This window comes from Salmo salar, chromosome ssa12, assembly GCF_905237065.1.
Source record: "Salmo salar chromosome ssa12, Ssal_v3.1, whole genome shotgun sequence".
In the NCBI taxonomy this organism is placed as follows: Eukaryota; Metazoa; Chordata; class Actinopteri; order Salmoniformes; family Salmonidae; genus Salmo; species Salmo salar.
The window spans coordinates 73,559,218-73,583,709 of NC_059453.1; the positions used below are offsets into that span (position 1 = coordinate 73,559,218).

Consider the following 24,492-nt stretch of genomic DNA (forward strand, 5'->3'; position numbering starts at 1 on the left):
TGTTTGGATAGTGTCTAAGCTGTGTACTGTTGCGATAGGAGGGTGTTTGGATAGTGTCTAGCTGTGTACTGTTGCGATAGCTGTGTGTTTGGATAGTGTCTAAGCTGTGTACTGTTGCGATAGGTGTGTGTTTGGATAGTGTCTATGTGAGTGTATCTTAGAGGAGGCTCTGTCTGCTGGTATTAGTAATATGTTGGGACTGTTTGGTGTTGGATAATGTCAGGGCCAGGCGTCTTCCCCGACCTGTGTCTCTTGGTGATGATAGGAACATCCTGTTAGGATCAGCTCAGTAAATGACCACCCCCCGGCTCTGCTCCATCCCAGCCAAAACCCACAGCACAGCACGTCACTGAACCAAAACCACTCGCCCTGTTCCTAATAAATATTAAGAAGACTGCATAGTATATTTTCTTAACGTCCCTCAAGATGTCAAGGGGATTTCTTCAGCATTAGTCAGAAGGATATATGTTGTTTGTTATGAAAAAGCTGGAGGTGATTTAAAGCCTCCAAGATGTTTTATAAGGCATCATTATCAGTCAAACATCTAAATGTATTGTAGAGCATGTTTACTGTCTGTTATCACGTATCTTCTGTAAATACAGCAGGTCTGTGAAAACAGGACACATTGGCACGTGACAGGATGTGGTACTGTCATGTTTGATTATACCCTGACAATAGAGCAAGCTAATCCTGAAACAGACTTGCAAGGTTATGAGTTCATCATTATCATCATCCATCATTGTTATTATCATGGGTCTTTTTTGGGAGAATGTTTGAACTCTGCCATTGCACTCTCTGACATTTCTAGTCTGGTCTTTCTGGAGGCAGTTTCAGAGTTCAGAATTGCATTTGCTACAGATTCTAGAGTGGAATTTGAACTGGTGACCTCCCCACCCTCTGCTGCAGGGCTGGATTTGGGCCCAGAGTCACAATGACCAGTATAGAGCCATGTTTCCTAATGGTGAACTGTGGCCAGCAGTGGCGTGTATTCATGGAGGCAAAGGGAAGCCAGGTTTCCCCCAAAAATGTACCAAGATTTAAAAAAATATATATTTAGTCTCTCTGTGTTTTACAATTTTCCTTTAATTATCAAGAGGCTGAATGTATCTCACCAGAGAAATCATCCGAGTGAAACAGCGCTCCTCTGTCTCAGGATGTGTAGGCCATCTATCTGATGCTGTCTGGTCAAAAAGAGTATGACATTGTTACTGCCCGTAGCATTGATTGCAAAGGAAGCCAGCAAACACTTGGCTTCTCTTGATAATAAAAAAATAGCCAATCGGCGTTCAGCTAAACTGAGTGAGCTCAACTGTGAATGGTCCTGGTCCACCAAAAACAAAAGTGTCAAGGGAAGCCAGTTTGGATTTGGCTTCACACCAATCACAAGCCAAACGTCATTTACAGATAAAAAAAAACTTGAATTGTTGCATCTCATTGTGTCGTTGTCCTCCGGTGGCTAGCTATCTAAAACCGTCCCATTCCTAAATTAGCCATGGATGGAGATAGGGATTTGGACTTGTGGTTTTACTTAATTCTATTTACTGGTCAATGATTAAAACAGTGATTCTGATCTAACCATAAATTCATACATTGTGCTCCTGACCTGAGAGGATAGAAGTTCAAAATGTAGCTAGATGTGGTATGATAATGTTTACTAGCTGGCCAAGTGCATCATTGCGCATGAAAGGAAGTTAGGCTAGTGAGCTAGAATTTTAGCCAGGTAGCCTAGGACAACAAAAACTTAAAGCGTGTACTGTATGACAGAGTCATGAAAGAGATGATGATGGCATTGGCGTTTCTGGGTGAGACAACTTTTTTTTTAAACTTGCGCGCGCACACACACACACACACACACACACACACACACACACACACACACACACACACACACACACACACACACACACACACACACACACACACACACACACACACACACACAGAGATCATATTTAGCACATGTTGATTAGTCTAAATAGTTTTTGGTATCTTAGTTCTCACTGTATTAGACTAAGCATAGGTGATTTTATTATATTGAACAATTGAAGTTGAATTGGTGCTGGAATAATGAATGCAGCTCCTGTTTTCTATGCAACTTGTGGTAACTCTCCGTGTTTCTAAATCAATAGTTTAGTTTAGTAGTCTGAAAATGTTGAAAACATTAACTTGCTTGACCATGCTGTAGGTCAGGGTTACCCAACTGACGGCCGAAAATATGTTTTTTTCATTGTAGGACATAAAAGACTGTAGAAATCAACTCCAAGTGATTTAATTTAAGAAATTTCCAAGGATTCCCACGCATAATAGAGAGACACGTGATCGTATACAAATGTAAGCAAGGTTTGAAATTATGATGTTTTAGTCAAGTATTATATCTGTTTGGGCTTTTTACGGTCAATTTGCAGTCTACAAATTATTTATAATTATGTTCCCGCCCCCCTGACCATCCACTCAACAAAAAATTGTCCCGCGGCTGAATCTATATAGTTGATGATCCTGTAGGTCATGTAACTGTTTTTTTGTGGACTTCACCGGACAGATGTTGCTCTCCAGTTTTGGGATGAAACAAAGGTGCGGTTGAATTTATTCTGCCACTGTGCATTCTTATTGTCTCGGCCTTAGGCTTATATATGACAGTGTCACGGCATATGAACTAACAGGTTATAGAGCAAACAACGCAATTATCACAACACATATGTTGTAATGTGGCTTTCTTTTCTGGCTTGGCTTCTTCAGGGATTTTACCCAGACACCGCTACTGGTGACCAGTCCCCTTGGGTCGTAGCTGGGTTGAGACAAGAAACATGGTTCTATTTAGTGAGTCACAAGGATACTAAAACGTTCTGTTTCCACAGTGATTTAGATGAGATAATATGTTTACAATTTGTCTTAGCAAGAGCAGGAAGAACACTTAACAACAACAACCATATATCAAAATCAAGACTTTGCACGACATTGAGGAATTACCATTGAAAAAACGGTTTCGTCCAATTGACAATTTATAGAAGATTTGTCTCTTTTGTTTTCTTGCGTGTTGTTGGTGTGTTTCTACTGAAATAACCCGGTGAGCACAATCATTCCCATTGTGGTTTAAGGTCAGTGATTGGCTTGACTCCTGAATGTTAAGCGTTTGATGCTGTTTTGCAGGGTTATAAATAGCATGCAAACGTTTTTTTTTCTTTCAGTCCTTTCAAATGAATGAACCAGTCCCGAGGGTCAAAACACAAATCTAACACATCCTTTGTTGTCGTTACGTGTAACACCTGTGCCCATGTGTACCAAACACACAAACAATAACACGTGTTGTCCAACATCCATTATGTCCTACTTTAATTCCAGGAAGTCAGAATCAGATGGAGCAGGCTGACCACAATAACCCCTCAGTTCCATTTCAGGTGTGCCTGAGAGCATGCGTCATCATTATCCAAAGCCAAACATATGCCTGGCCTTTGGAATTTGATCACCTATATTGGAAAAGTCAAATTTAATGTCATTTTAGTAAAACATTTTTATTCTCTGACTGTGTATTGCACCTACGGCTTGCCATTAGTGAAGAAGAGGCTTCCACCATTTTGTTACGCAGCGTCTTCTCTGAGACCCTGGCATGGTGCCATCATGCCATGCCTTGTCTTACTGTAGATTATGTTTGTATAAAACCTGCCCTCTGAGGCTTAAGGCTCAGCCATGTCCATGTCCTGCACACAGCTACCAGCAACCTAGAGAGAGATAAGACTGAGTGAGGCTGGGGACTGTTACCACTGCATAACACACACATATGTACACAAACCACGCACATGCACACATACGTCCTCAGACATGTACGCAAGTTACAACACTTGAGGAAATAAGCCAACCCATATGCTCCCAGTCCAAAGTCCAGTTTCCTCAGTATTCATTTAGAGGATAAATAAATAAAACTAAAAGTGAAACTTGTTTGATGTAGGCCACTTCATAAAATCTAGAATGTTCCAAAATTACGTGAGCTACCCCTGTAGAGTTGCTTCTGGTTCATATACTTTAATAAGGAGTTTTTCCTTGCCATTGTTACAGTACCTCTGCTTGCTCTTTTGGAGTGTTTGTCCTGGGTTATTAATAAAAATGATTGCAGAAGAAAATACATGTGATTGGCAGTCTGTGTTGTCTTTGGCTGACCTGTCTTGTTTTTGTTTCAGGGGGGCTTTCTCCGAGGTGGTCCTAGCAGAAGAGAAGAGGACCCAGAAACTGGTGGCCATCAAATGCATCCCTAAGAAAGCCCTGGAGGGCAAAGAGAACAGCATTGAGAATGAGATTGCTGTCCTACACAAGTGAGTGACACACACACTCACACACACACACCCACCTGTTGCTCATCGATTTTAGGGGAGGAGGAGATTTAACTCTGAGTCAGATAGTGACTACAATTGCGGTAATGACAGTCTGGTTAAAATACCTAACTTTAAAACAGGGGAATTACGTACCAAGCCGGAAACACACGGAACTAGAGGGGCCTAAGCTATTTATAGTGCTCTTGTTGCCTAGGTTACAGGAGACACATAGGCCTAGTGAATATACAGGGATCCTTCTAGAGTTGAGGATTGGAGTGCGAGAGGGAGAGAGTGAGACAAAAAGAGAGAGAGACAGAAAGAGAAAGAAAGAGACATACATAGACCGTAGTTTAAACTACTAAAAGTAAAAATAAGCCAACATTTCTTTGAGTAGTGTTAGAGGATGTCACTACTTCCCCCAGGACAGAGCTGCTTAGTCACCGAAAGTTGCATCAGAGGTAGTTAGAAGACAATATCAGTGATCAAGATTGTGGATGTAGTTAACATCATTGTAGAAGTCCGCGGGTAGTTACTATCAGTGTGAAGGGTTATGGATACAGTTATCTGTTGAGAGAGAGAGAGAGAGAGAGAGAGAACCTTTTATAGAGGGGCTGTGCCACTAACCTTCCTTACTGTATTGTATTGAGAGAGAGTTTTTATTTCACCTTTATTTAACCAGGTAGGCTAGTTGAGAACAAGTTCTCATTTGGAACTGCGACCTGGCCAAGATAAAGCATACAGTCAATAATACAGTAGAACAAAAGAAAACAAAAAGTCTATATACAGTGAGTGCAAATTAGGTAAGTTAAGGCAATAAATAGGCAATGGTGGCGAAGTAATTACAATATAGCAATTAAACACTGGAATGGTAGATGTGCAGAAGATGAATGTGCAAGTAGAGATACTGGGGTGCAAAGGAGCAAGATAAATAAATAAATAAATACAGTATGGGGATGAGGTAGGTAGATAGATGGGCTGTATGAAGCGAGGGCCAACCAACGAGAGCGTACAGGTCGCAATGGTGGGTAGTGTATGGGGCTTTGGTGACAAAACGTATGGCACTGTGATAGACTGCATCCAGTTTGTTGAGTAGAGTGTTGGAGGCTATTTTATAGATGACATCATGAAGTTGAGGATCGGTAGAATGGTCAGTTTTCCGAGGGTATGTTTGGCAGCATGAGTGAAGGATGTTTTATTGCGATATAGGAAGCCGATTCTAGATTTAATTTTGGATTGGAGATGCTTAATGTGAGTCTGGAAGGAGAGTTTACAGTCTAACCAGTGTGGTGGCTAATTTCCGCATTACCAAATGAGGAGTTACAAACACACCAGTCCGAGTTAAACTACATCTTTAATACTTAATTAAGATACTTTTGCAAAAGTTCTTGACCCCCAATAATGCACTCTCTAGAATGAATCATTGAATGAGGTGATTACAGAATGGCTACAGGGATCTTTTATAGCAACGATACCCCCTTCAACGTACATTGACAAACCACAGATACTTAGTAACAGTTCACAAAGGTTAAGTTTTGTATGACAGATATCAATAAAACACATCACACAGTAACTGCTATGTCAACAGGATTAATGGTATAGCCCAGTATCTGGTCTCCTTAGAACCGTCCCTCCCTGGTACGGTATTGAACAGAACTATTTCATCCAATGGCATATATCAATTGTCAACTCTAGATACTCCCATCTCAAGCAAACCCCCTCTTGACCCCACTCCTGGACAGGCTCACTGGGGGGAGTGAGCCTCTAGGCCATATATTATCACAGGATAAGTGTGAGATCTAAGAGAGGACATACAAGGGTCCATTTACTGCCATAATCCTCCCCACAATAAAGAAAAGGAGGGAGTGACTTGCTCACAGACATTGTGGAGACAAGTCATTGGTTCCCCATTAATCACGCATCCCTTCACATGGTTTAAGAAATAGGTAAAGACACATTCCCATGACGACAAGTCTGACCTCTCCCCTCTCTGGGCCCCAAGTGTCTGAGCCCCAGCTAAGGTAGACATGCAACTGAAAAGACACCAGAGTCCAATGGACACTTTCTAATGACAAGTACCTCAAATAAGCGTATTATACTAATAAAACATCTTAATTATCTATGTTACCCAACTAATTCTGATTCGTCCACGACACCAGACACCCAGGTATTTGTAGTTGACCACGTATTCTAAGTCAGAGCCGTCCAGAGTAGTGATGCTGGACGGGCGAGCAGGTGCGGGCAGTGATCGATTGAATAGCATGCATTTAGTTTTACTTGCGTTTAAGAGAAGTTGGAGGCCACGGAAGGAGAGTTGTATGGCATTGAAGCTCGTCTGGAGGTTAGTTAACACAGTGTCCAAAGAGTGGCCAGAAGTATACAGAATGGTGTCGTCTGAGTAGAGGTGGATCAGAGAATCACCAGCAGCAAGAGCAACATCATTGAGGTATACAGAGAAGAGAGTCGGCCCGAGAATTGAACCCTGTGGCACACCCATAGAGACTGCCAGAGATCCGGACAACAGGCCCTCCGATTTGACACACTGAACTCTATCAGAGTTGTAGTTGGTAAACCAGGCGAGGCAATCATTTGAGAAACCAAGGCTGTTGAGTCTGCCAATAAGAATGTGGTGATTGACAGAGTCGAAAGCCTTGGCCAGGTTGATGAATACGGCTGCACAGTAATGTCTCTTATCGATGGCGCTTACGATGTCGTTTAGGACCTTGAGCGTGGCTGAGGTGCACCCATGACCAGCTCTGAAACCAGATTGCATAGCGGAGAAGGTACGGTGGGATTCGAAATGGTCAGTAATCTGTTTGTTAACTTAGCTTTCGAGGACCTTAGAAAGACAGAGTAGGAAAAATATAGGTCTGTAGCAGTTTGGGTCTACAGCGTCCCCCCCTTTGAAGAGGGGGATGACCGCAGCAGCTTTCCAATCTTTGAGAATCTCAAGCGATACGAAAGAGAGGTTGAACAGGCTAGTAATAGGGGTTGCAACAATTTCGGCAGATAATTTTAGAAAGAGAGGGTCCAGATTGTTTAGCCCGGCTGATTTGTATGGATCCAGATTTTGCAGCTCTTTCAGAACATCAGTTATCTGGATTTGGGTGAAGGAGAAATGGTGGGGGCTTTGGCGGGTTGCTGTGGAGGGTGCCGGGCAGTTGACCGGGGTAGGGGTTGCCAGGTGGAAAGCATGGCCAGCCGTAGAGAAATGCTTATTGAAATTCTCAATTATTGTGGATTTATCGGTGGTAACAGTGTTTCCTAGCTTCAGAGCAGTGGGCAGCTGGGAGGAGGTGCTCTTATTCTCCATGGACTTTACAGTGTCCCAGAACTTTTTTGCAAATTTCTGTTTGAAAAAGCTAGCCTTAGCTTTTCTAACTGACTGTGTATATTTGTTCCTAACTTCCCTGAAAAGTTGCATATCACGGGGGGCTATTCGATGCTAATGCAGGATGCCACGGGATGTTTTTGTGCTGGTCAAGGGCAGACAGGTCTGGATTGAACCAAGGACTATATCTATTCCTAGTTCAAATTGTTTGAGTGGGGCATGCTTGTTTAAGATGGCGAGGAAGGCACTTTTAAAAAATAGCCAGGCATCATTTATTGACGGGATGCGGTCAATTTCATTCCAGGATACTAGGCACTGCAGGATCTGGATTAACCTCCAGATCACCAGAGGAACAGAGGAGAAGTAGGATAAAGGCTATACGAACTGGCCGTCTAGCACGTTCCGAACAGAGAGTAAAAGGAGCAGGTTTCTGGACACGATGGTATAGATTCAAGGCATAGTGTACAGACAACGGTAAGGTAGGATGGTAGTACATTGGAGGTAAACCTAGTCATTGACTAATGATGAGAGAGATATAGTCTCTGGAGACGTTTAAACCAGGTGATGTCATCGCATATGTAGGAGGTGGAACAACATGGTTGGTTAAGGCATATTGAGCAGGGCTAGAGGTTCTACAGTGAAATAAGACAGTAATCACTAACCATGCCAGTAATGGACGAGGCATATTTATATTAGAGAGAGGCATGCGTAGCCAAGTGAACATATGGGTCCAGTGAGTGGTTGGGCTGACTGGGGACACGGCGATTCAGACAGTTAGCAGGCCGGGGCTAAACAAGCTAGCAGTTAGCAGACCGGAGCTGGCAAGCAAGCAGTTAGCAAGCAAGCAGTTGGCCGACCGGGGCTAGCAGTTAGCAGACCGGGGCAGGCAAGCTAGCAGTTAGCAGACCGGGGCAGGCAAGCTAGCAGTTAACAGACTGGAGCTAGCAAGTTAGCCTTTTGGGGACATCGCGATGGGGGTAAGTCTGTTTTTGCCTCTTTGTGTGGTGACGTCGATAGAACAGTCATGGAATTAGTAGGGTTCCAAGTAGCTCTAGGTAGCTAGTAGGCTGCGGTTAGCCGAATGGGCCTTCAGCGGACATCGCGCCTGAGGGCCCTGTTGGAATCCTCGGGCAGATTATGTCAGTATTCCAGTCGTAGAGGATCGGCGGGGTTCTGTGCCCCGTACCGGCAGAAGAAGGGGGCTGGATATTGTAGCCCAGGAGTGGGCTTCGGTGGTAGCACAGGAGCCCTGGCCAGGCTAGCTTCAGGCTAATTGGTGCTTGCTCCGGGATGGAAATGCTAGCCAGGAGTAGTCACCCTGGATTGCGGTTAGCTCGTTGCGAAGATCCAGATGAAAATGTTCAGAGTTTGCGGTAGGAATCCGGGGATATGGGGGGAAGAAAAAAAATAAATAATAGGTCCGTTATGCTCTGGTTTGAGTCACGTTGTTCAAACTGGCAAGAGCTTTCCGAGCTAAAGGTTAGCTGATGAGCGCTAGCAATGGTTTGCTGACAGATAACTGGTAGGTAGTTAGCTGGCAAGCTTCAGTTGAGGGATTCCAGATCCGAAGTGAATAGAAATACTTTAGAAAAGAAAAACAGATCCACGCCACATTGGGTGAGGCGGGTTGCAGGAGAGTATTTAGAAGTTGAGGTTTCGGAATATATTTTAAAAAGATATGCGAAGAAAAATATGTTAAAAGATATATACATGGGACACGACAGGACAAAGACATCTGAGTGCTACGCCATCTTGGATTGCAAAGATCATAGCTTTCACCTGGTCAGTCTGTCATGGAAAGAGCTAGTGTTCATAATGTTTTGTGAAAATGATTATAATGCCCTTTTTGTGTAAGATATGTAGCCTAATATAGTGTACTGTACTGTATCCCCCAGAGTACTGCATGAAACCATTAGTCAGCCCCTGTATGGAGCAATTCATTACCTCTGCTCACTCTCTCCACTCAATAAAACATACTTTACTGAGAGCATAATGAAATCAAAGGGCTTTTATAATCTCCCTCTTGTCTCAGCTGGATCACTGCCAATGACAAAGTGTTGTGTTTTCCCCCAGACAACAGTGTTTCAGAAAGGGCATAGTTACACACGTGATACTAGATTAATACTGCGGTGCGATTCCATGTTTGATCTGGCCTCTCTCTGAGCCGCGTCAGTGTGACAAGTGTCTGTCATTAATGGGGTGCTGTTCGTCTCTCTGATTGTCTGGCTATCTGTTGGTCAGTATCAATACGACTCCTATACACTGAGTGTACAAAACATTAGGAATCAGTGTAGATGAAGGGGAGGAGGCATGTTAAAGAAAGATTTGTAAATCTTGAGACATTTGAGACATGGATTGTGTATGTGTTTCATTCAAAGGGTGAATGGGCACGACAAAATATTTAAGTGCCTTTGAACAGGGTATGGTAGTACGTACCAGATTCACCGGTTTGTGTCAAGAACTGCTACGCTGCTGGGTTTATCACACTCCACATTTTCCCTTGTGTGTCAAAAATGGTCCACCACCCAAAGTACATCCAGCCAACTTGACATAATTGTGGGAATCATTGGACTCAACATGGGCCAGTAGTTACCCGTCTGCTTAAATTCCATGGGAAGAATGACTAATGTTGGCTCTCCCTGTGAGTGTCAGTTGCTGCTATACTGAAGACTTAGGCCATTTTTTCTTTTTTTTTCTTCATTTAACCATTATTTAACGAGGCAAGTCAGTTAACAACAAATTCCTATTTAAAATGAGGGCCTACCCCAGCCAAACCGGGGCGATGCTGGGCAATTGTGCGCCGCCCTATGGGACTCCCAATCATGGCCAGATGTGATGCAGCCTGGATTCGAACCAGAGACTGCAGGGACGCCTCTTGCACTGAGATGCAGTGCCTTCACCTAATATCATTCTTTATGAGCAGGTCTTCTCAAAATTTTGTGACACAGATGGATGAATTATTGGTAGTTTAAGGGGAAAGCAATGTATTCTACCTGTGCTGTGCAATGCTAATTTGGTGTAGAGAGAGAGAGAGACCTAGAGATAGAGTAGGAGCTACTCTTGCAGTCATAGGAGGACCTTGTGTCAGAGCATTGTTAGCTTTCTACCCCTTGAATGGTTCTGCACTCCTGCAGAGCTAAAACCAAAGATAGAAAAATGGCAGTGAAGAAGATGTGTCAGTGTTCTGTAAGGTGAGGAGTGTCTAAGAGAGATTGAGAGATTGTGTGTGTTTGTAGGCGAGCATGGGGCTGATGGTAGAAAACCGCCTCCAAAGCAGTGAATCACCACGCCAATGACTGTCAGGGCCGACGGAATACACTGCTCAACCAATTAGAGTCTGACCACTCTTGATAAAACTCTAGCTCCAGGTAACTAATATTACCTTTTTAATATATATATTTTTTACTTTTTCATATAGTGCTCCCTATGAAGTTAATTTATATACAAAAATTATCAAAATGATCTGAGAGAAAATTGAAATGCTATTTTTAACAATCACACGTTGTCAAGAAAAAGACAGTTCTGTATTTCTCATGGTAACGTAGATTGAGTATACAAAATATTAGGAACAGCTTCCTAATATTGAGTTGCACCACCCACTTTTGCCCTGAGAACAGCCTCAATTCGTCGGGCATGGGCTCTACAAGGTGTCGAAAGCGTTCCACAGGGATCCCGGTCCATGTCAATTCCAATTCATCCCACAGTTTTGTCAAGTTGGTTGGATGTCCTTTGGGTGGTGGACCTAGGGCTGTTGTGGTGACCCTATTAACACCACACCGGCAGTCACGAGTCATGAAGGCAGTCAAATTCCACGTGACCATTTAGCCACGGTAATTAGGCTCCTCCAAGCTCTGATGTTGCTGCTGGTCATTAGTAGCCTACCAAACTTGCTAACTGCCTGGTGCTCAGCACTCTATTGTCCCTCTAATCACTCTGATATAAATGCAAATGTTATCGAAAATCGAATCAAATACTTCATGAGAGCCCATGAGCTCATCTTGGGCAACATTTCTATAGGCTATGCAATTGCGCGAGAAAACAGAGTGATGGCCTCTACAAAAAATAGGTTCCCATCAGCTTTCTATAGACTAGGCCTACTATTTTTATTTCTCAACTTTCCTAATATTAAGCACATTGTTTACCTTTACAACAGGACTACCTGGCTGGCATGAAAATGAACTACAGGAAAGCATCCTCCATTCGCTATTAAAGTGCATAGATCACATGTATTTTTTCCCACTGCCCCTGTTTCGAGACAGCTCCATGATAATGGTCCATTCTAAATCAAAACAAATTTCACACATATATTATTAGGTATATGTAAAGAAAAGATTAAATCAAGAATAGTCTGATGGGTGTCAATATTATCCTATCAATTGTGAATTATATATTGTCACTTGTGAATGATGCCCAGCATAAGAAACTTCCTTTTTTTGGGGCGACTTTTTCAAATCATAGTCACACACCTCATGTAGCCTAGCCCATAGGCCTATGTGTTTTTATAAGGTTTGTATCACAACTGAAGTGGCCAAATAACTTCTTAAAATTAAGCACATTAATACGCTTTACATGGGGTTTAGAGCCTAACTGTCACGCCCTGACCTAAGAGAGACGGTTTATTTCTCAATTTTTTTAGGTCAGGGTGTGGGGTGGGCATTCTATGTTTTTTATTTCTTTGTTTTGGCCAGGTATGGTTTCCAATCAGAGGCAGCTGCCTATCGTTGTCTCTGATTGGGAACCATACTTAGGCAGCCCTTTTCCCTCCTTGAGTTGTAGGATCTTAATTTTGTACTGCTCGGTAAGCCTGCAAGACGTGACGGTCGTTTACCTTTGTTTATTATTTTGTTTAAGTGTTCTGATTTAAAATAAATATCAAGATGAACACATACCACGCTGCACCTTGGTCTACTCCTTTGGACAATTGTTACACTAACTGGTATACATAAGCAGCACGTGAGTTTGAAGTTTGGGGAAGATCATTTTCACCATAAAAATAAATGCACCTTTATAATTAAAACATTACATGCAAAATCGCATTTGCAGTCACTTTTGATAATGGTGTTTTCCCGTTAATGGCACATTTGCGCTTATAGCCTACTGCCATGTGCATATTGCAGCGCTTCTAATGTGAAGAAATAGCCTAATAGTTTATCAACATTTTAAGCTAAACATTCTGATTTCTTGCGTCAGCCACATTGCGTAAAAAAATATTTTGGGATGCAAGTGGTTGTATTAATTTGGGATCTATTGCACCCCACAACTGTCCCAGACTATGTTTGGAATCTTTTTTTTCTTGCACAGAACAGAATAGGTCAACTTTTGTACTGTAGGGGATAGTAGATCGCTGTTCGTTAGGCCTATTCATCTTGTTGGCTGATGAAAAGTAAATGTGGACAGTTCTTCCAATATCTTCAATATGCACCTCGGAATTGGATAAGGACACGCGCAGTTGCATCCCTGATGTGTCTGTCTTCACTTGTAGCCTGTGAGAAAGACCTGATCACGTGATGAAGAGCCATGTGAGTGAGAGGTGCTTTGGATTGCGCAGCAATCAGGAAGAAGGGAACAACGCTGCACTCGAGGCCGCAAAAGGCATGGATTCTTTTTAGGGTGCATTACGGCCACAAAGGGGAGGCTGCTGTGAAATTCGAGGCATTATCAAGTGCTTGCTAAATTGTGAATGAGAGACTATTGAAGTGTGTACAGCCTGCAAAAAAAGCAGAGCTCATACCTTTCAAGCAACTTTTTTCAAATCATCATTAGAGTCTCATCATGCAGCCTTACAATGTATTAAAAATCAAAACATATAGCCCAATGTTTGTACAACAACTAAAGTTACATTAAAACTCTAAATTAAGTATATAGGACTGCCTACTTATTTGTTGTCCGCTCAACACAGAATAGTTGCATGTGCGCACTCCCTCAAATCGTTTGGAGAAAATATTTATATTTTATTCAGCTTTGTTCAATTGTATTCTTCATACTATAAAATAATGCCAAGGAATTCAAAGCAAATCTTGTCTGCTAAATGGACTAGGGTAGCCCACAGCCATTTGGCATAGCCACATCAGGACCTAACATAAGGACAACTCAGAGAATGCTATTCTTTTCTTCTGAAATAGATTACATTTTCTTCATATCATGCTTCTTTAGACCTGTCTAAATTAAATAATGGATTTATTGTGATGGTGTAGGCTATATTATATGGATTTATTAGACTAAAATGTAGATGTCCCAAGGTCTGCATCAGTGGCTTGTATGCTATGTGTGGAAGCCAGGAGATGCTAAATGTGATAATGCTAATAAACGCTCATTTACCGTGAGACCGACAGTTATTTGCTTGACAATCACCGGCTGATGAAATTTTGTGACTGCCACAGCCCTAGGTGGACCATTCTTGATACGCACAGGAAACTATTGAGCTTGAAAAACCCAGCAGTATTTAAGTTCTTGACACAAACCGGCACCTACTACGATAACCCGTTCAAATGCACTTAAATCTTTTGTCTTGCCCATTCACCCTCTGAATGGCACACGTACACAATCCATGTCTCAAGGCTTAAAAATCATTATTTAACCTGTCTCCTCCCCTTCATCTACACTGATTTGAAGTGGATTTATCAAGTGACATCAATAAGGGATCATAGCTTTCACCTGGATTCACTTGGTCAGTCTAGGTCATGGTAAGAGCAGGTGTTCATAATGTTTTGTGTTTGTGACTATGACTCTAAAGTTCTTTCCCTCTCTAGGTTAAAACATGCCAACATTGTTTCCCTGGAGGACATCTTTGAGAGTAAAACCCACCTCTACTTGATTATGCAGCTGTGAGTGACCATCCTGCTGTCTTTATTTTGTCCTTCTTTCTGTTATCTCTCTCTGTTCTCCAATTCTACCCACGTCAACACTTTCTGTCCCCAAATCAACTCACTCTCTGCAGCCTTCAGTTTAAAAACTTTCCGGATTATGCCTCTGCAATGTGTGTTTGTGTGTGTGTTTCAGGCTCCCTGCCTGTGCTGTCTCCCACGCACAGTGTCATTCTCCATTAATTACTCTCTGAGCTCAGGGTCCTTCTGTTCACTGATCTCAAGAGAAGCCCCCCTCCCTCCCACACACATACAGACATACACTCACAGCATTGTGCCTGCTGACAACCACTGGGGAATATGCCCTCACACAGTAACTTTGCTCTCAACCACCCATCTCTCTTCCTGAAATGTCAGAAGGTGTGGAGCAAGTTAGAGACAGAGAGAAAGGGAGGAGAGAGAGAGGTTTTTTTGAAAACAGTCGGTGGTGTGATGACAGAGGGATGTTGTGTTCACTTTAGCAACACTGCCGTAAGGGCAGTCAGATTTAACCAAAGAACAGTTGGGGGTTTGCACACATAACAATCCCCCCCCTCTCTCTCTCTCTCTCTCTCTCTCTCTTTCTCTCTCTCCTCCCCAGCTTGACAGGGCTTTAGCTTGTTGTTAGTGCTGAATCATAGAGAGCAGTGGTGGGTACATCTAGGAAGAAGAGATGCCTCCACCTAGTGGTGATGGAGGCTAATACCAGGTTGAAGTTAGTTAAAGCAGGTTGAAGTTAGACGACATATAATCAAATCAAATTTTATTGGTCACATACACATAGTTAGCAGATGTTATTGCGAGAGTTTCGAAATGCTTATGCTTCTAGATCCGACAGTGCAGCAGTGTCTAACAGGTAATATCTAACAATTCCACAACAAAACCTAATATCTAACAAATTCCACAACAAAATCAAATATCTAACGAATTCCACAACGAAACGTAACACACACAATCTAGTAAAGGGATGGGATAAGAATATATAAGTATACAATATATGGATGAGCAGTGACCGAGCGGCTAAGATGCAATAGATAGTAAAGAATAGATAGTGACGGATACAGTATATACATATGAGATGAGTAATGCGAAATATGTAAACATTCTTGAAGTAGCATTATTAAAGTGACGAGTGTTTCATTTGTTAAAGTGGCCAATGATATCAAGTCTGTAGGTGGGCAGCCGCCTCCCTGTAGCAATTAGACGGCAATATGTAGCAGTTAGATGACCATATGTTGCAGTTAGATGGCCATATGTAGCAGTTAGATGGCCATATGTAGCAGTTAGATGACCATATGTTGCAGTTAGATGGCCATATGTTGCAGTTAGATGGCCATATGTAGCAGTTAAATGGCCATATGTAGCAGTTAGATGGCCATATGTAGCAGTTAGATGGCCATATGTAGCAGTTAGATGGCCATATGTAGCAGTTAGATGGCCATATGTAGCAGTTAGATGGCCATATGTAGCAGTTAGATGGCCATATGTAGCAGTTAGATAACCATATGTAGCAGTTAAATGGCCATATGTAGCAGTTAGATGGCCATATGTAGCAGTTAGATGGCCATATGTAGCAGTTAAATGGCCATATGTAGCAGTTAGATGGCCATATGTAGCAGTTAGATGGCCATATGTAGCAGTTAGATGGCCATATGTAGCAGTTAAATGGCCATATGTAGCAGTTAAATGGCCATATGTAGCAGTTAGATGGCCATATGTAGCAGTTAGATGGCCATATGTAGCAGTTAGATGGCCATATGTAGCAGTTAGATGGCCATATGTAGCAGTTAGATGGCCATATGTAGCAGTTAGATGACCATATGTAGCAGTTAGATGGTCATATGTAGCAGTTAAATGGCCATATGTAGCAGTTAGATGGCCATATGTTGCAGTTAGATGGCCATATGTTGCAGTTAGATGGCCATATGTAGCAGTTAGATGGCCATATGTAGCAGTTAGATGGCCATATGTAGCAGTTAGATGGCCATATGTAGCAGTTAGATGGCCATATGTAGCAGTTAGATGGCCATATGTAGCAGTTAGATGGCCATATGTAGCAGTTAGATGGCCATATGTAGCAGTTAAATGGCCATATGTAGCAGTTAGATGGCCATATGTATATCAAAATCGTTCCTCTTCTCTATCCAGGGTGTCTGGTGGGGAGCTGTTTGATAGGATTGTGGAGAAGGGATTTTACACAGAGAAAGATGCCAGCAAGCTCATTCAGCAGATCCTGGATGCTGTCAAATACCTCCATGACATGGGCATCGTACACCGCGACCTGAAGGTGAGCCTGAGTCAAGGGTCAGGTGGTGAGGACGATATTTAGGTGGGCATTTAGGGGCTCCAGAGTGGCGCAGCGGTCTAAGGCACTGCATCTCAGTGCTAGAGGCATCACTACAGACCCTGGTTCGATTCCAGGCTGTATCACAACCGGCCCTGATTGGGAGTAAGGGAAGGACAAAGGGCATGAAAGATGAGATTTCAGAGTCTTAAACAATGGAGTCCTTTACCTTCTCGTTTCAGTCCAATGACTGAATAGTCACAAGACTGGATGAGTGATAGGTATCCCCACTATGAAAACTGCAATGTTGAATTTTCACCATTGTACCTTTTAGTAATTAGTGTATTACTAATTACAAGAGGTTAAAGGGTGACCTTGTAGTATGGAAAATGTTTGTTTCCTACTCTAGTGTTTTGTCCCAAGTATTCTGCAGTGCCTGCAAATTAGATTAATTAACTATAATTTGTTTACAGGCAGTTCAGCAGAGTGTAAACTGATTGATCATTAGTTTGGATAACTAATTATTTCCCCAGTGTGTGTGCGTGTGCATGTGTGTGTTAAATGTTTGTGACAATAAAGTTGTTTGATTTCTCTGTCTTTCCCAGCCGGAGAACCTTCTGTACGACAGTATGGAGGAGGACTCTAAGATCATGATCAGTGACTTTGGCCTGTCCAAGATCGAGGGATCTGGAAGTGTCATGTCCACAGCCTGCGGAACACCAGGATACGTGGGTAAGGAGGACTCGCACTGATCAGTGCATGCCTGTGTGTGTGTGTCTTTATCTATGTGTCAAGAGCATGTCTTTTCTATGATTTGAGTCTGTTTGAGAGCAAGCACACACACAGTGATCATGTCAGACTACATGTGTAATGATGCTGATGAAAACACTGCTCTGATGTCTTGCAGCCCCTGAAGTGTTGGCCCAGAAACCCTACAGCAAGGCGGTGGACTGCTGGTCTATTGGGGTCATCGCCTACATCCTGTGAGTTATGGGCTTGGACTGACTCTTTAACTGTAGTCTTTCTCCTACCAGTCTTAAAACATAATTTCTGCGTTACATTTCTTTCCACTACATTGTTTTCAACAATCAACTCATACCAGATCAATGATAACTTCATGGATGCATTTTGAAGTATGAAAACACTACAACAGGTCTCCTAACTCTCCCGTGATACCTTTACGCTCTTATTCTGACACAGTTTGTGTGGATACCCTCCGTTCTATGACGAGAATGACGCCAAGCTCTTTGAGCAGATCCTGAAGGCTGACTATGAGTTTGACTCTCCGTACTGGGACGATATCTCTGACTCAGGTACAGTAATCCTCTCCTTTCTCTGCTCCCTGAAGAGAGAAACAAAACCTGGACACTACAGCATAGTGCAATACAGTATGTATAACATTATGTTGCCATTATTAGTTCCCCTTGTCAGCAGTTTCATATTAATGGAAATTACTCCCTAGCTCTAGGGTTTGTTATGCTTTGAGTGTCTGCCAAGCTGTCAGTGTGTATGGGATTAACCATAAGACACTCACTGGCCATAGAACAATCACTGAGGCCCTGTGAGATCACAATTTCTTAGTCCTGTAGGGAGTTTCTGAAGTCAGGTCAAAGGCATGTGGACAGTTTTTCTTTTTACTGTCAGTCTGGACAGTGTTTCTGCTGCAGTGAAGCTTCTTGTACTGTAGTAACCTGGGAGCTAGTCTATTTCTACTTTAGCTACCTTTTTGTCATCTGTAAGTAGCATTATTAGTTACTGTATATCTCATGTAAATTAAGAAAAAAGGCATTGTTTTTGGGTGAAATATGTGAGTTGTAAATGTGTGTCTGTTCATGTGTTGTTTTCAGCCAAAGACTTCATAGTTCACTTGATGGAGAAGGACCCCAGGATACGCTACACATGTGACCAGGCTCTGCAGCACCCCTGGTAGTGTACGCCATATTCTCCTTCACACACACACATGCATGCACATAACACAACTTTATCATAATCTACTACATTTTTGCTATTGTCTAGTTTTCACCTGTTCTTGTGACAACCAGCTGAACTTGTCCCCTCATGTCTTTCTCTGTCCCTCAGGATCGCTGGTGACACAGCTCTAGATAAGAACATCCATGAGTCTGTCAGTGCCCAGATCAAGAAGAACTTTGCCAAGAGCAAGTGGAGGGTGAGTTACTTTTTCTGTGCACCTGGCCTTCTTCAAAATGCAAAGACATTTTTGCTTTGTTTGATATATAAGTAGAATCCTACAGCATTCAGCTGTCTGTTATTGTCAGTACAGTTTTCTATGGCAGTTATTATGTATCACTTTTAAATATTCTGATTTGAATGTGTTCCCTCCTGCAGCAAGCGTTTAACGCCACTGCAGTGGTGCGTCACATGAGGCGTTTGCAGCTGGGCACCAGTCAGGAGGGCCCCAGCCAGGCCACCCTGCCCAGCCCCCTCCGAGCCCACCTGCTGCCCGAGGCCACAGAGACAGAGCACACCACCGGTCAGTGGGGCAAACCTCCGTCACACCACACAAGTTAGGACTAAGTGTAGCAAAACATAATTTAATAACTGGAGACACGACATGATATTGTGAATGCCCCATCCCCCCCCAAAAAATACTTAATTTAGCTGCTCTGTTTTGTTCATCCCCAGTATGTCTTGTTGCTATGTACAGTATGTTGTTAGTGAATAACAAGTCCCTTTCACAGCGTATTAGGCTCAGGCTTACGTACTTCTCAAACACAATCAGTTACACTGTCTCACTCATTAACACTTTGATATGTAATCCTTGTCTAATGCCCAATAGGGGACTGTTTGAAATAAGCTAATAAGAGGCAGATTTATAGTGTAGATAGAAGCGTCCTGAGTTTTCAGATTTCTGTGTGCTGATCATCCACTCTCACTCTGTGTTCCAGAGTCTCCGTGCGAGGGATGCTGCTCCCAGAGTGCTGATGGGGGGGCTGAGCGCGACCCCCTCTCCAACTGCACCTACCGCTGCCATCCAACCAGTCTGGTCTGATCCCTGCCCACCAATGGCTTTCCCATTTATTTACCTCTGGACACCAGCGAACTCCCTATTCTGGCCAGGAATACAGAGTTGTTCCAGTGCCCTGCCAACAGGGGGGGCAGGCGGGTTATGAATTCAGGTTGGGGAGGAGGGACTTGATGCCAACAAGAGGAGGTAATTTGAACGGATTGGGGGAGATGAGGAGAACAAAGAGGAGGAGAGGTGTGGAGCCCAGAGTAATCCTGGGTATTATTTTTTGAGGTGCGGGACAAACTGTTTACTCGTCCTTTTAAAATGTGTGTCTGCTTTTTACATCTCTGCATTTATGTACATGCTGTTTTCTATATTAATTATCCTTCCCCTTTGACAACTTCTAGAAAGAGAATCCACTAATGATATCTGCATGGTCAGAAGACAGGTCCCTGCCTATTGGAAACGTGTTTTATAGCATGAAAGGTCTATTGCACAATCATGTATGGTGGTAACCATTGTGTTATAGTTCATGTACTGCAGATACACATCTTTATGACGATAATAAGTTTAGCCCCTCAGAATTATAATTGTATGGCTTTGTTGTATTTTATATTTGTATAAATGTAGCCTTACAATACACAGATGCATTCACCTAATACCACTGCTGGAGAATCCATGTGGGAATACTCCATCTATTGGACTATATATTAGTTCTTTTTTTTCTCAGCATGTTTGTGCTTCACCACTGTAAGTTTGTGGTTTTGCTCCCCAGGCTTGTAACAGAACAAGGCTTTCAGATTTTAACTACTTCAGCACAGGGACGTCTTCTCTATGCCTTTAGGACAATGTCAAAGGTTTATTTTCTGGTAGCTTTTACAAATTTAAAGATACACCTATATCTCTGTACAGTTAATGCAGCATTAGAGGCGATTTCATTTCTATCATTGTATTGTTGTATATATTTCATTGTGGTAATTGAATCATTAAAATAGACTTTTCTCTTCTGTCTAGATCTCTTTCCCAGTTGAGAAGTGTAATACCTCATGGGAGATAGACTTACATACACAGCCATTCCTCTATGTAGTAAGAATAGGTCTCAGTTAACCCACAGTTTTTACTCCTTGATGTTTCTTAAAAGCCACAGTCTTCCCTATGGGGGGAATATGATCCAGTTGATAAAGCTGCTCAAAACTTAATCCATTATAGATATTACTGTAAGACCATGGAGAATGAAATGAGGTCCGGCCTTTCCTGAACTCAATGCAGGGTGTGGGCGTTTTTTAACTGAAGACACATTTGTAAGTGTAGATACTTATCTGACCATGTAGATACTACTAATGTTCCCACTTTGACTACTCTTCCATGGATCTTACCTCCATTCATATGTTGGTTGTTTTCCGAGCCAATGTATCTATACAGAGAGAATTTGAATTAAAGAATGTAAGTATACATCTCATTGTCTCACCTCATCATTTCTTCTATCTCACTCATCTTAAGGTCATTTAGATCTAAAAGAGAAAGCAGGATTTTTTTTATTAGAGGACTTTACTCTAAAAAAACTAATTCCTCAGTTCAGTTCATGTTCTTTCCATCATCTTCATACATTTACTGTACACAGCACTAGCTTACAATAGAACAAATTTGACATATTATACTCGCATTTTGATTAATGAACACATAGTCACTTGAGATAATTATCTGATGAGAAGGGTACAATGTGCTTCCATCACCAGGACAGTCCAGTCCAGTGGGTTGTAGCTCCTACTGTAAGTAAGATTTAGGGCTTTCTTACTTTCGTTCCAATAGCCAAGTGAACAAGACTTGGAAGTGTGGCAACGCGAGACTAGAGGGGAGAGGGACGTGATCTTATCCTCTCTGAGGCTAGTGGGAGGAGCTATAGGAGGACGGGCTCATTGTACTGGCTAGAATGGAATGGTATCAAACATGGAAACACGTTTTACTTCAATCCATTAATTTCATTCCAGCCCTTACAATGAGCCCGTCTTCCTATAGCTCCTCCCACCAGCCTCCTATGTGTCCTTACTCCCTCTAGCTAGTTCCACGCAAAGGCATTGACTCTACAGACCTTCTTGCCATAGCCTGCATTGCATTTAAAGCTAATTGATTGACATATTTGCCTTTGCGTTTCCTGTTTCAGTGGCTTTTGTGTACTGTGCTGGTCTAAATGCTGATCATTGACTGTGCTGTTCCCCTTATTGATATTGAGCTGTGATTGTTGTTTCTTACAGTCAAAATGTAGACCTTTTGATTCAGTGTTTCTGTCAATGTTGTGTACTCAGCAGTCTACTCTACACAATTCCCCATCGGTTATCTTTCAAAGAGCCATTCATTAAACTGATAGTAGAGCTATTTTCATAACCAAGAAATGACTTCAAATAAAATTAGCATGGGTGTTAGCGGCTTATCACTAAAAAGGAGGCAACATTTGGTTTCCTGAGCTGAGATTATCAATGAGATAGACTATATGTTGAGGTCTTCCAGATAAAGTGGAGGTGAACCAGGACAGGGACTAATGACTGTGCCTCTTTCTGCTCAGTGATGTTATTATATAGCGTGTGCGAATTAAAAGAGGCTAACTCTTCTCCAACCCTTGCTTTCCCCTTGAATGAGTCTTTTGATTATATTGCACATTTTTGTTTACTTTGTTAAACTAAAGTAATAGTGAGTGGCATTTGTGAAAGACATTTAACATGTTTAAGTGTAGCCTGTCCAATGATTGCATGGTGTGATTCAAAATGTGTGGGGGAGGATAAAACATGTATTGTATAAACACAGCACTTATTGTAAGCTATACACATAAAATAGCCGCCTTTATTCTGTAATCTTCATTCCAACAGTTTTATTTTAGGTAAATTATATTCACCAAATCGGACACTTGACATGTGGACAGGGACAAGGGCAGTGCAAGTTGTCATATCTGTTCAAGTCTGAGTAACAGTAACAATTGATTATTGGCTTTATCTTGTATTTGATATCCACACATCTGTTTGGATAGTGAAGTAGTTTGTGATGCAGTGAAAATTTCCCTAGAGTGTGTGAACACTAGTGGTCTTTTAGAGAGGATTCTATCTACACATGACAAGAAGACATTCTATCCTTACCTAAAGTGGAAAACATTCTATATGCAAAAAGTATGAGAAGGGCTTACACTGGATCTGAGAAGCTGACGATTGTTTGATAGCTGATGGTTATTTAATGAGCTTACAGTGCCTTGCAAAAGTATTCACCCCCCTTGGAGTTTTTCCTATTTTGTTGCATTACAACCTGTAATTTAAATTGATTTAATTTGGATTTCATGTAATGGACATACACAAAATAGTACAAATTGGTGAAGTGAAATGAAAAAAAAATGACTTGTTTCAAAAAAACATATGGAAGAAGGTACTCTGGTCAGGTGAGACAAAAATTTTGCTTTTTGGCCATCAAGGAAAATGCTATGTCTGGCGCAAACCCAACACCTCTCATCACCCCTAGAACACCATCCAGTGACAGTGAAGCAGGGTGGTGGCGGCATCATGCTGTGGGGATGAAACTGGTCAGAATTGAAGGAATGATGGATGGTGCTAAATACAGGGCAATTCTTGAGGGAAACCTTTCACTCTTCCAGAGATTTGAGACTGGGACGGAGGTTCACCTTCCAGCAGGACAATGACCCTCAGCATACTGCTGAAGCAACACTTGAGTGGTTTAAGGGGATACATTTAAATGTCTTGGAATGGCCTAGTCAAAGCCCAAACCTCAATCCAATTGAGAATCTGTGGTATGACTTAAAGATTGCTGTACACCAGCAGAACCCATCCAACTTGAAGGAGCTGGAGCAGTTTTGCCTTGAAGAATGGACACAAATCCCAGTGGCTAGATGTGCCAAGCTTATAGAGACATACCCCAAGAAACTTGCAGCTGTAATTGCTGCGAAAGGTGACTCTACAAAGTATTGACTTTGACGCTCAAGTTTTCTGGTTTTTTTGTCTTATTTCTTGTTTGTTTCACAAGAAAAATATTTAGCATCTTCAAAGTGGTAGGCATGTTGTGTAAATCAAATAATACAAACCCACCCAAAATCTATTTTCCTTCCAGGTTGTAAGGCAACAAAATAGGAAAAATGCCAAGGGGGGTGAATACTCCCGCAAGCCGCTGTACACATTGACATTTGCTTACTCCAATTTAACAATCTGAAAAAATCCTTTGATAAGAAAAGTATATTAAGTTGTATCATCTATTCTTGACATTTTTTTTAGAAGTAAATTGTATAAATGAATATTTGTAAGCATATACAGTTTAAGTCGGAAGTTTACAAACACTTAGGTTGGAGTCATTAAAACTCGTTTTTCAACCACTCCACAAATTTCTTGTCAACAAACTATAGTTTTGGCAAGTCGGTTAGGACATCTACTTTGTGCATGACACAAGTAATTTTTCCAACAATTGTTTTCAGACAGATTATTTCACTCGATCACAATTCCAGTGGGTCAGAAGTTTACATACACGAAGTTGACTGTGCCTTTAAACATCTTGGAAATTTCCAGAAAATGATGTAATGGCTTTAGAAGCTACTGATAGGCTAATTGACATAATTTGAGTCAAAAAATTGTAGACCTCCACGTCTGGTTCATCCTTGGGAGCAATTTCCAAATGCCTGAAGGTACCACATTTGTCTGTACAAACAATAGTACGCAAGTATAAACACTAGTGGGACCACGCAGCCATCATACCGCTCAGGAGACCCGTTCTGTCTCCTAGAG

At 42.0% G+C, this 24,492-nt stretch overlaps 1 protein-coding gene across 2 annotated transcripts in view; it reads left to right on the top strand.

Annotated features, from left to right (window-relative positions):
- LOC106565858 (calcium/calmodulin-dependent protein kinase type 1) overlaps positions 1-21,183 on the top strand; it is a 71,586-nt gene extending 50,403 nt beyond the window's left edge. For both annotated transcript variants that reach the window (XM_014133459.2, XM_045691767.1), the window contains exons 3-12: positions 4,173-4,304; positions 14,382-14,456; positions 16,623-16,761; positions 17,364-17,490; positions 17,666-17,741; positions 17,959-18,071; positions 18,606-18,684; positions 18,838-18,925; positions 19,105-19,249; positions 19,665-21,183. In XM_014133459.2, coding sequence (XP_013988934.1) covers positions 4,173-4,304; positions 14,382-14,456; positions 16,623-16,761; positions 17,364-17,490; positions 17,666-17,741; positions 17,959-18,071; positions 18,606-18,684; positions 18,838-18,925; positions 19,105-19,249; positions 19,665-19,768 — 1,078 coding nt within the window. In that variant the 3' untranslated portion in view covers positions 19,769-21,183. The remainder of the gene's footprint in view (positions 1-4,172; positions 4,305-14,381; positions 14,457-16,622; positions 16,762-17,363; positions 17,491-17,665; positions 17,742-17,958; positions 18,072-18,605; positions 18,685-18,837; positions 18,926-19,104; positions 19,250-19,664) is intronic.
- The last annotated feature ends 3,309 nt before the right edge of the window (positions 21,184-24,492 follow it).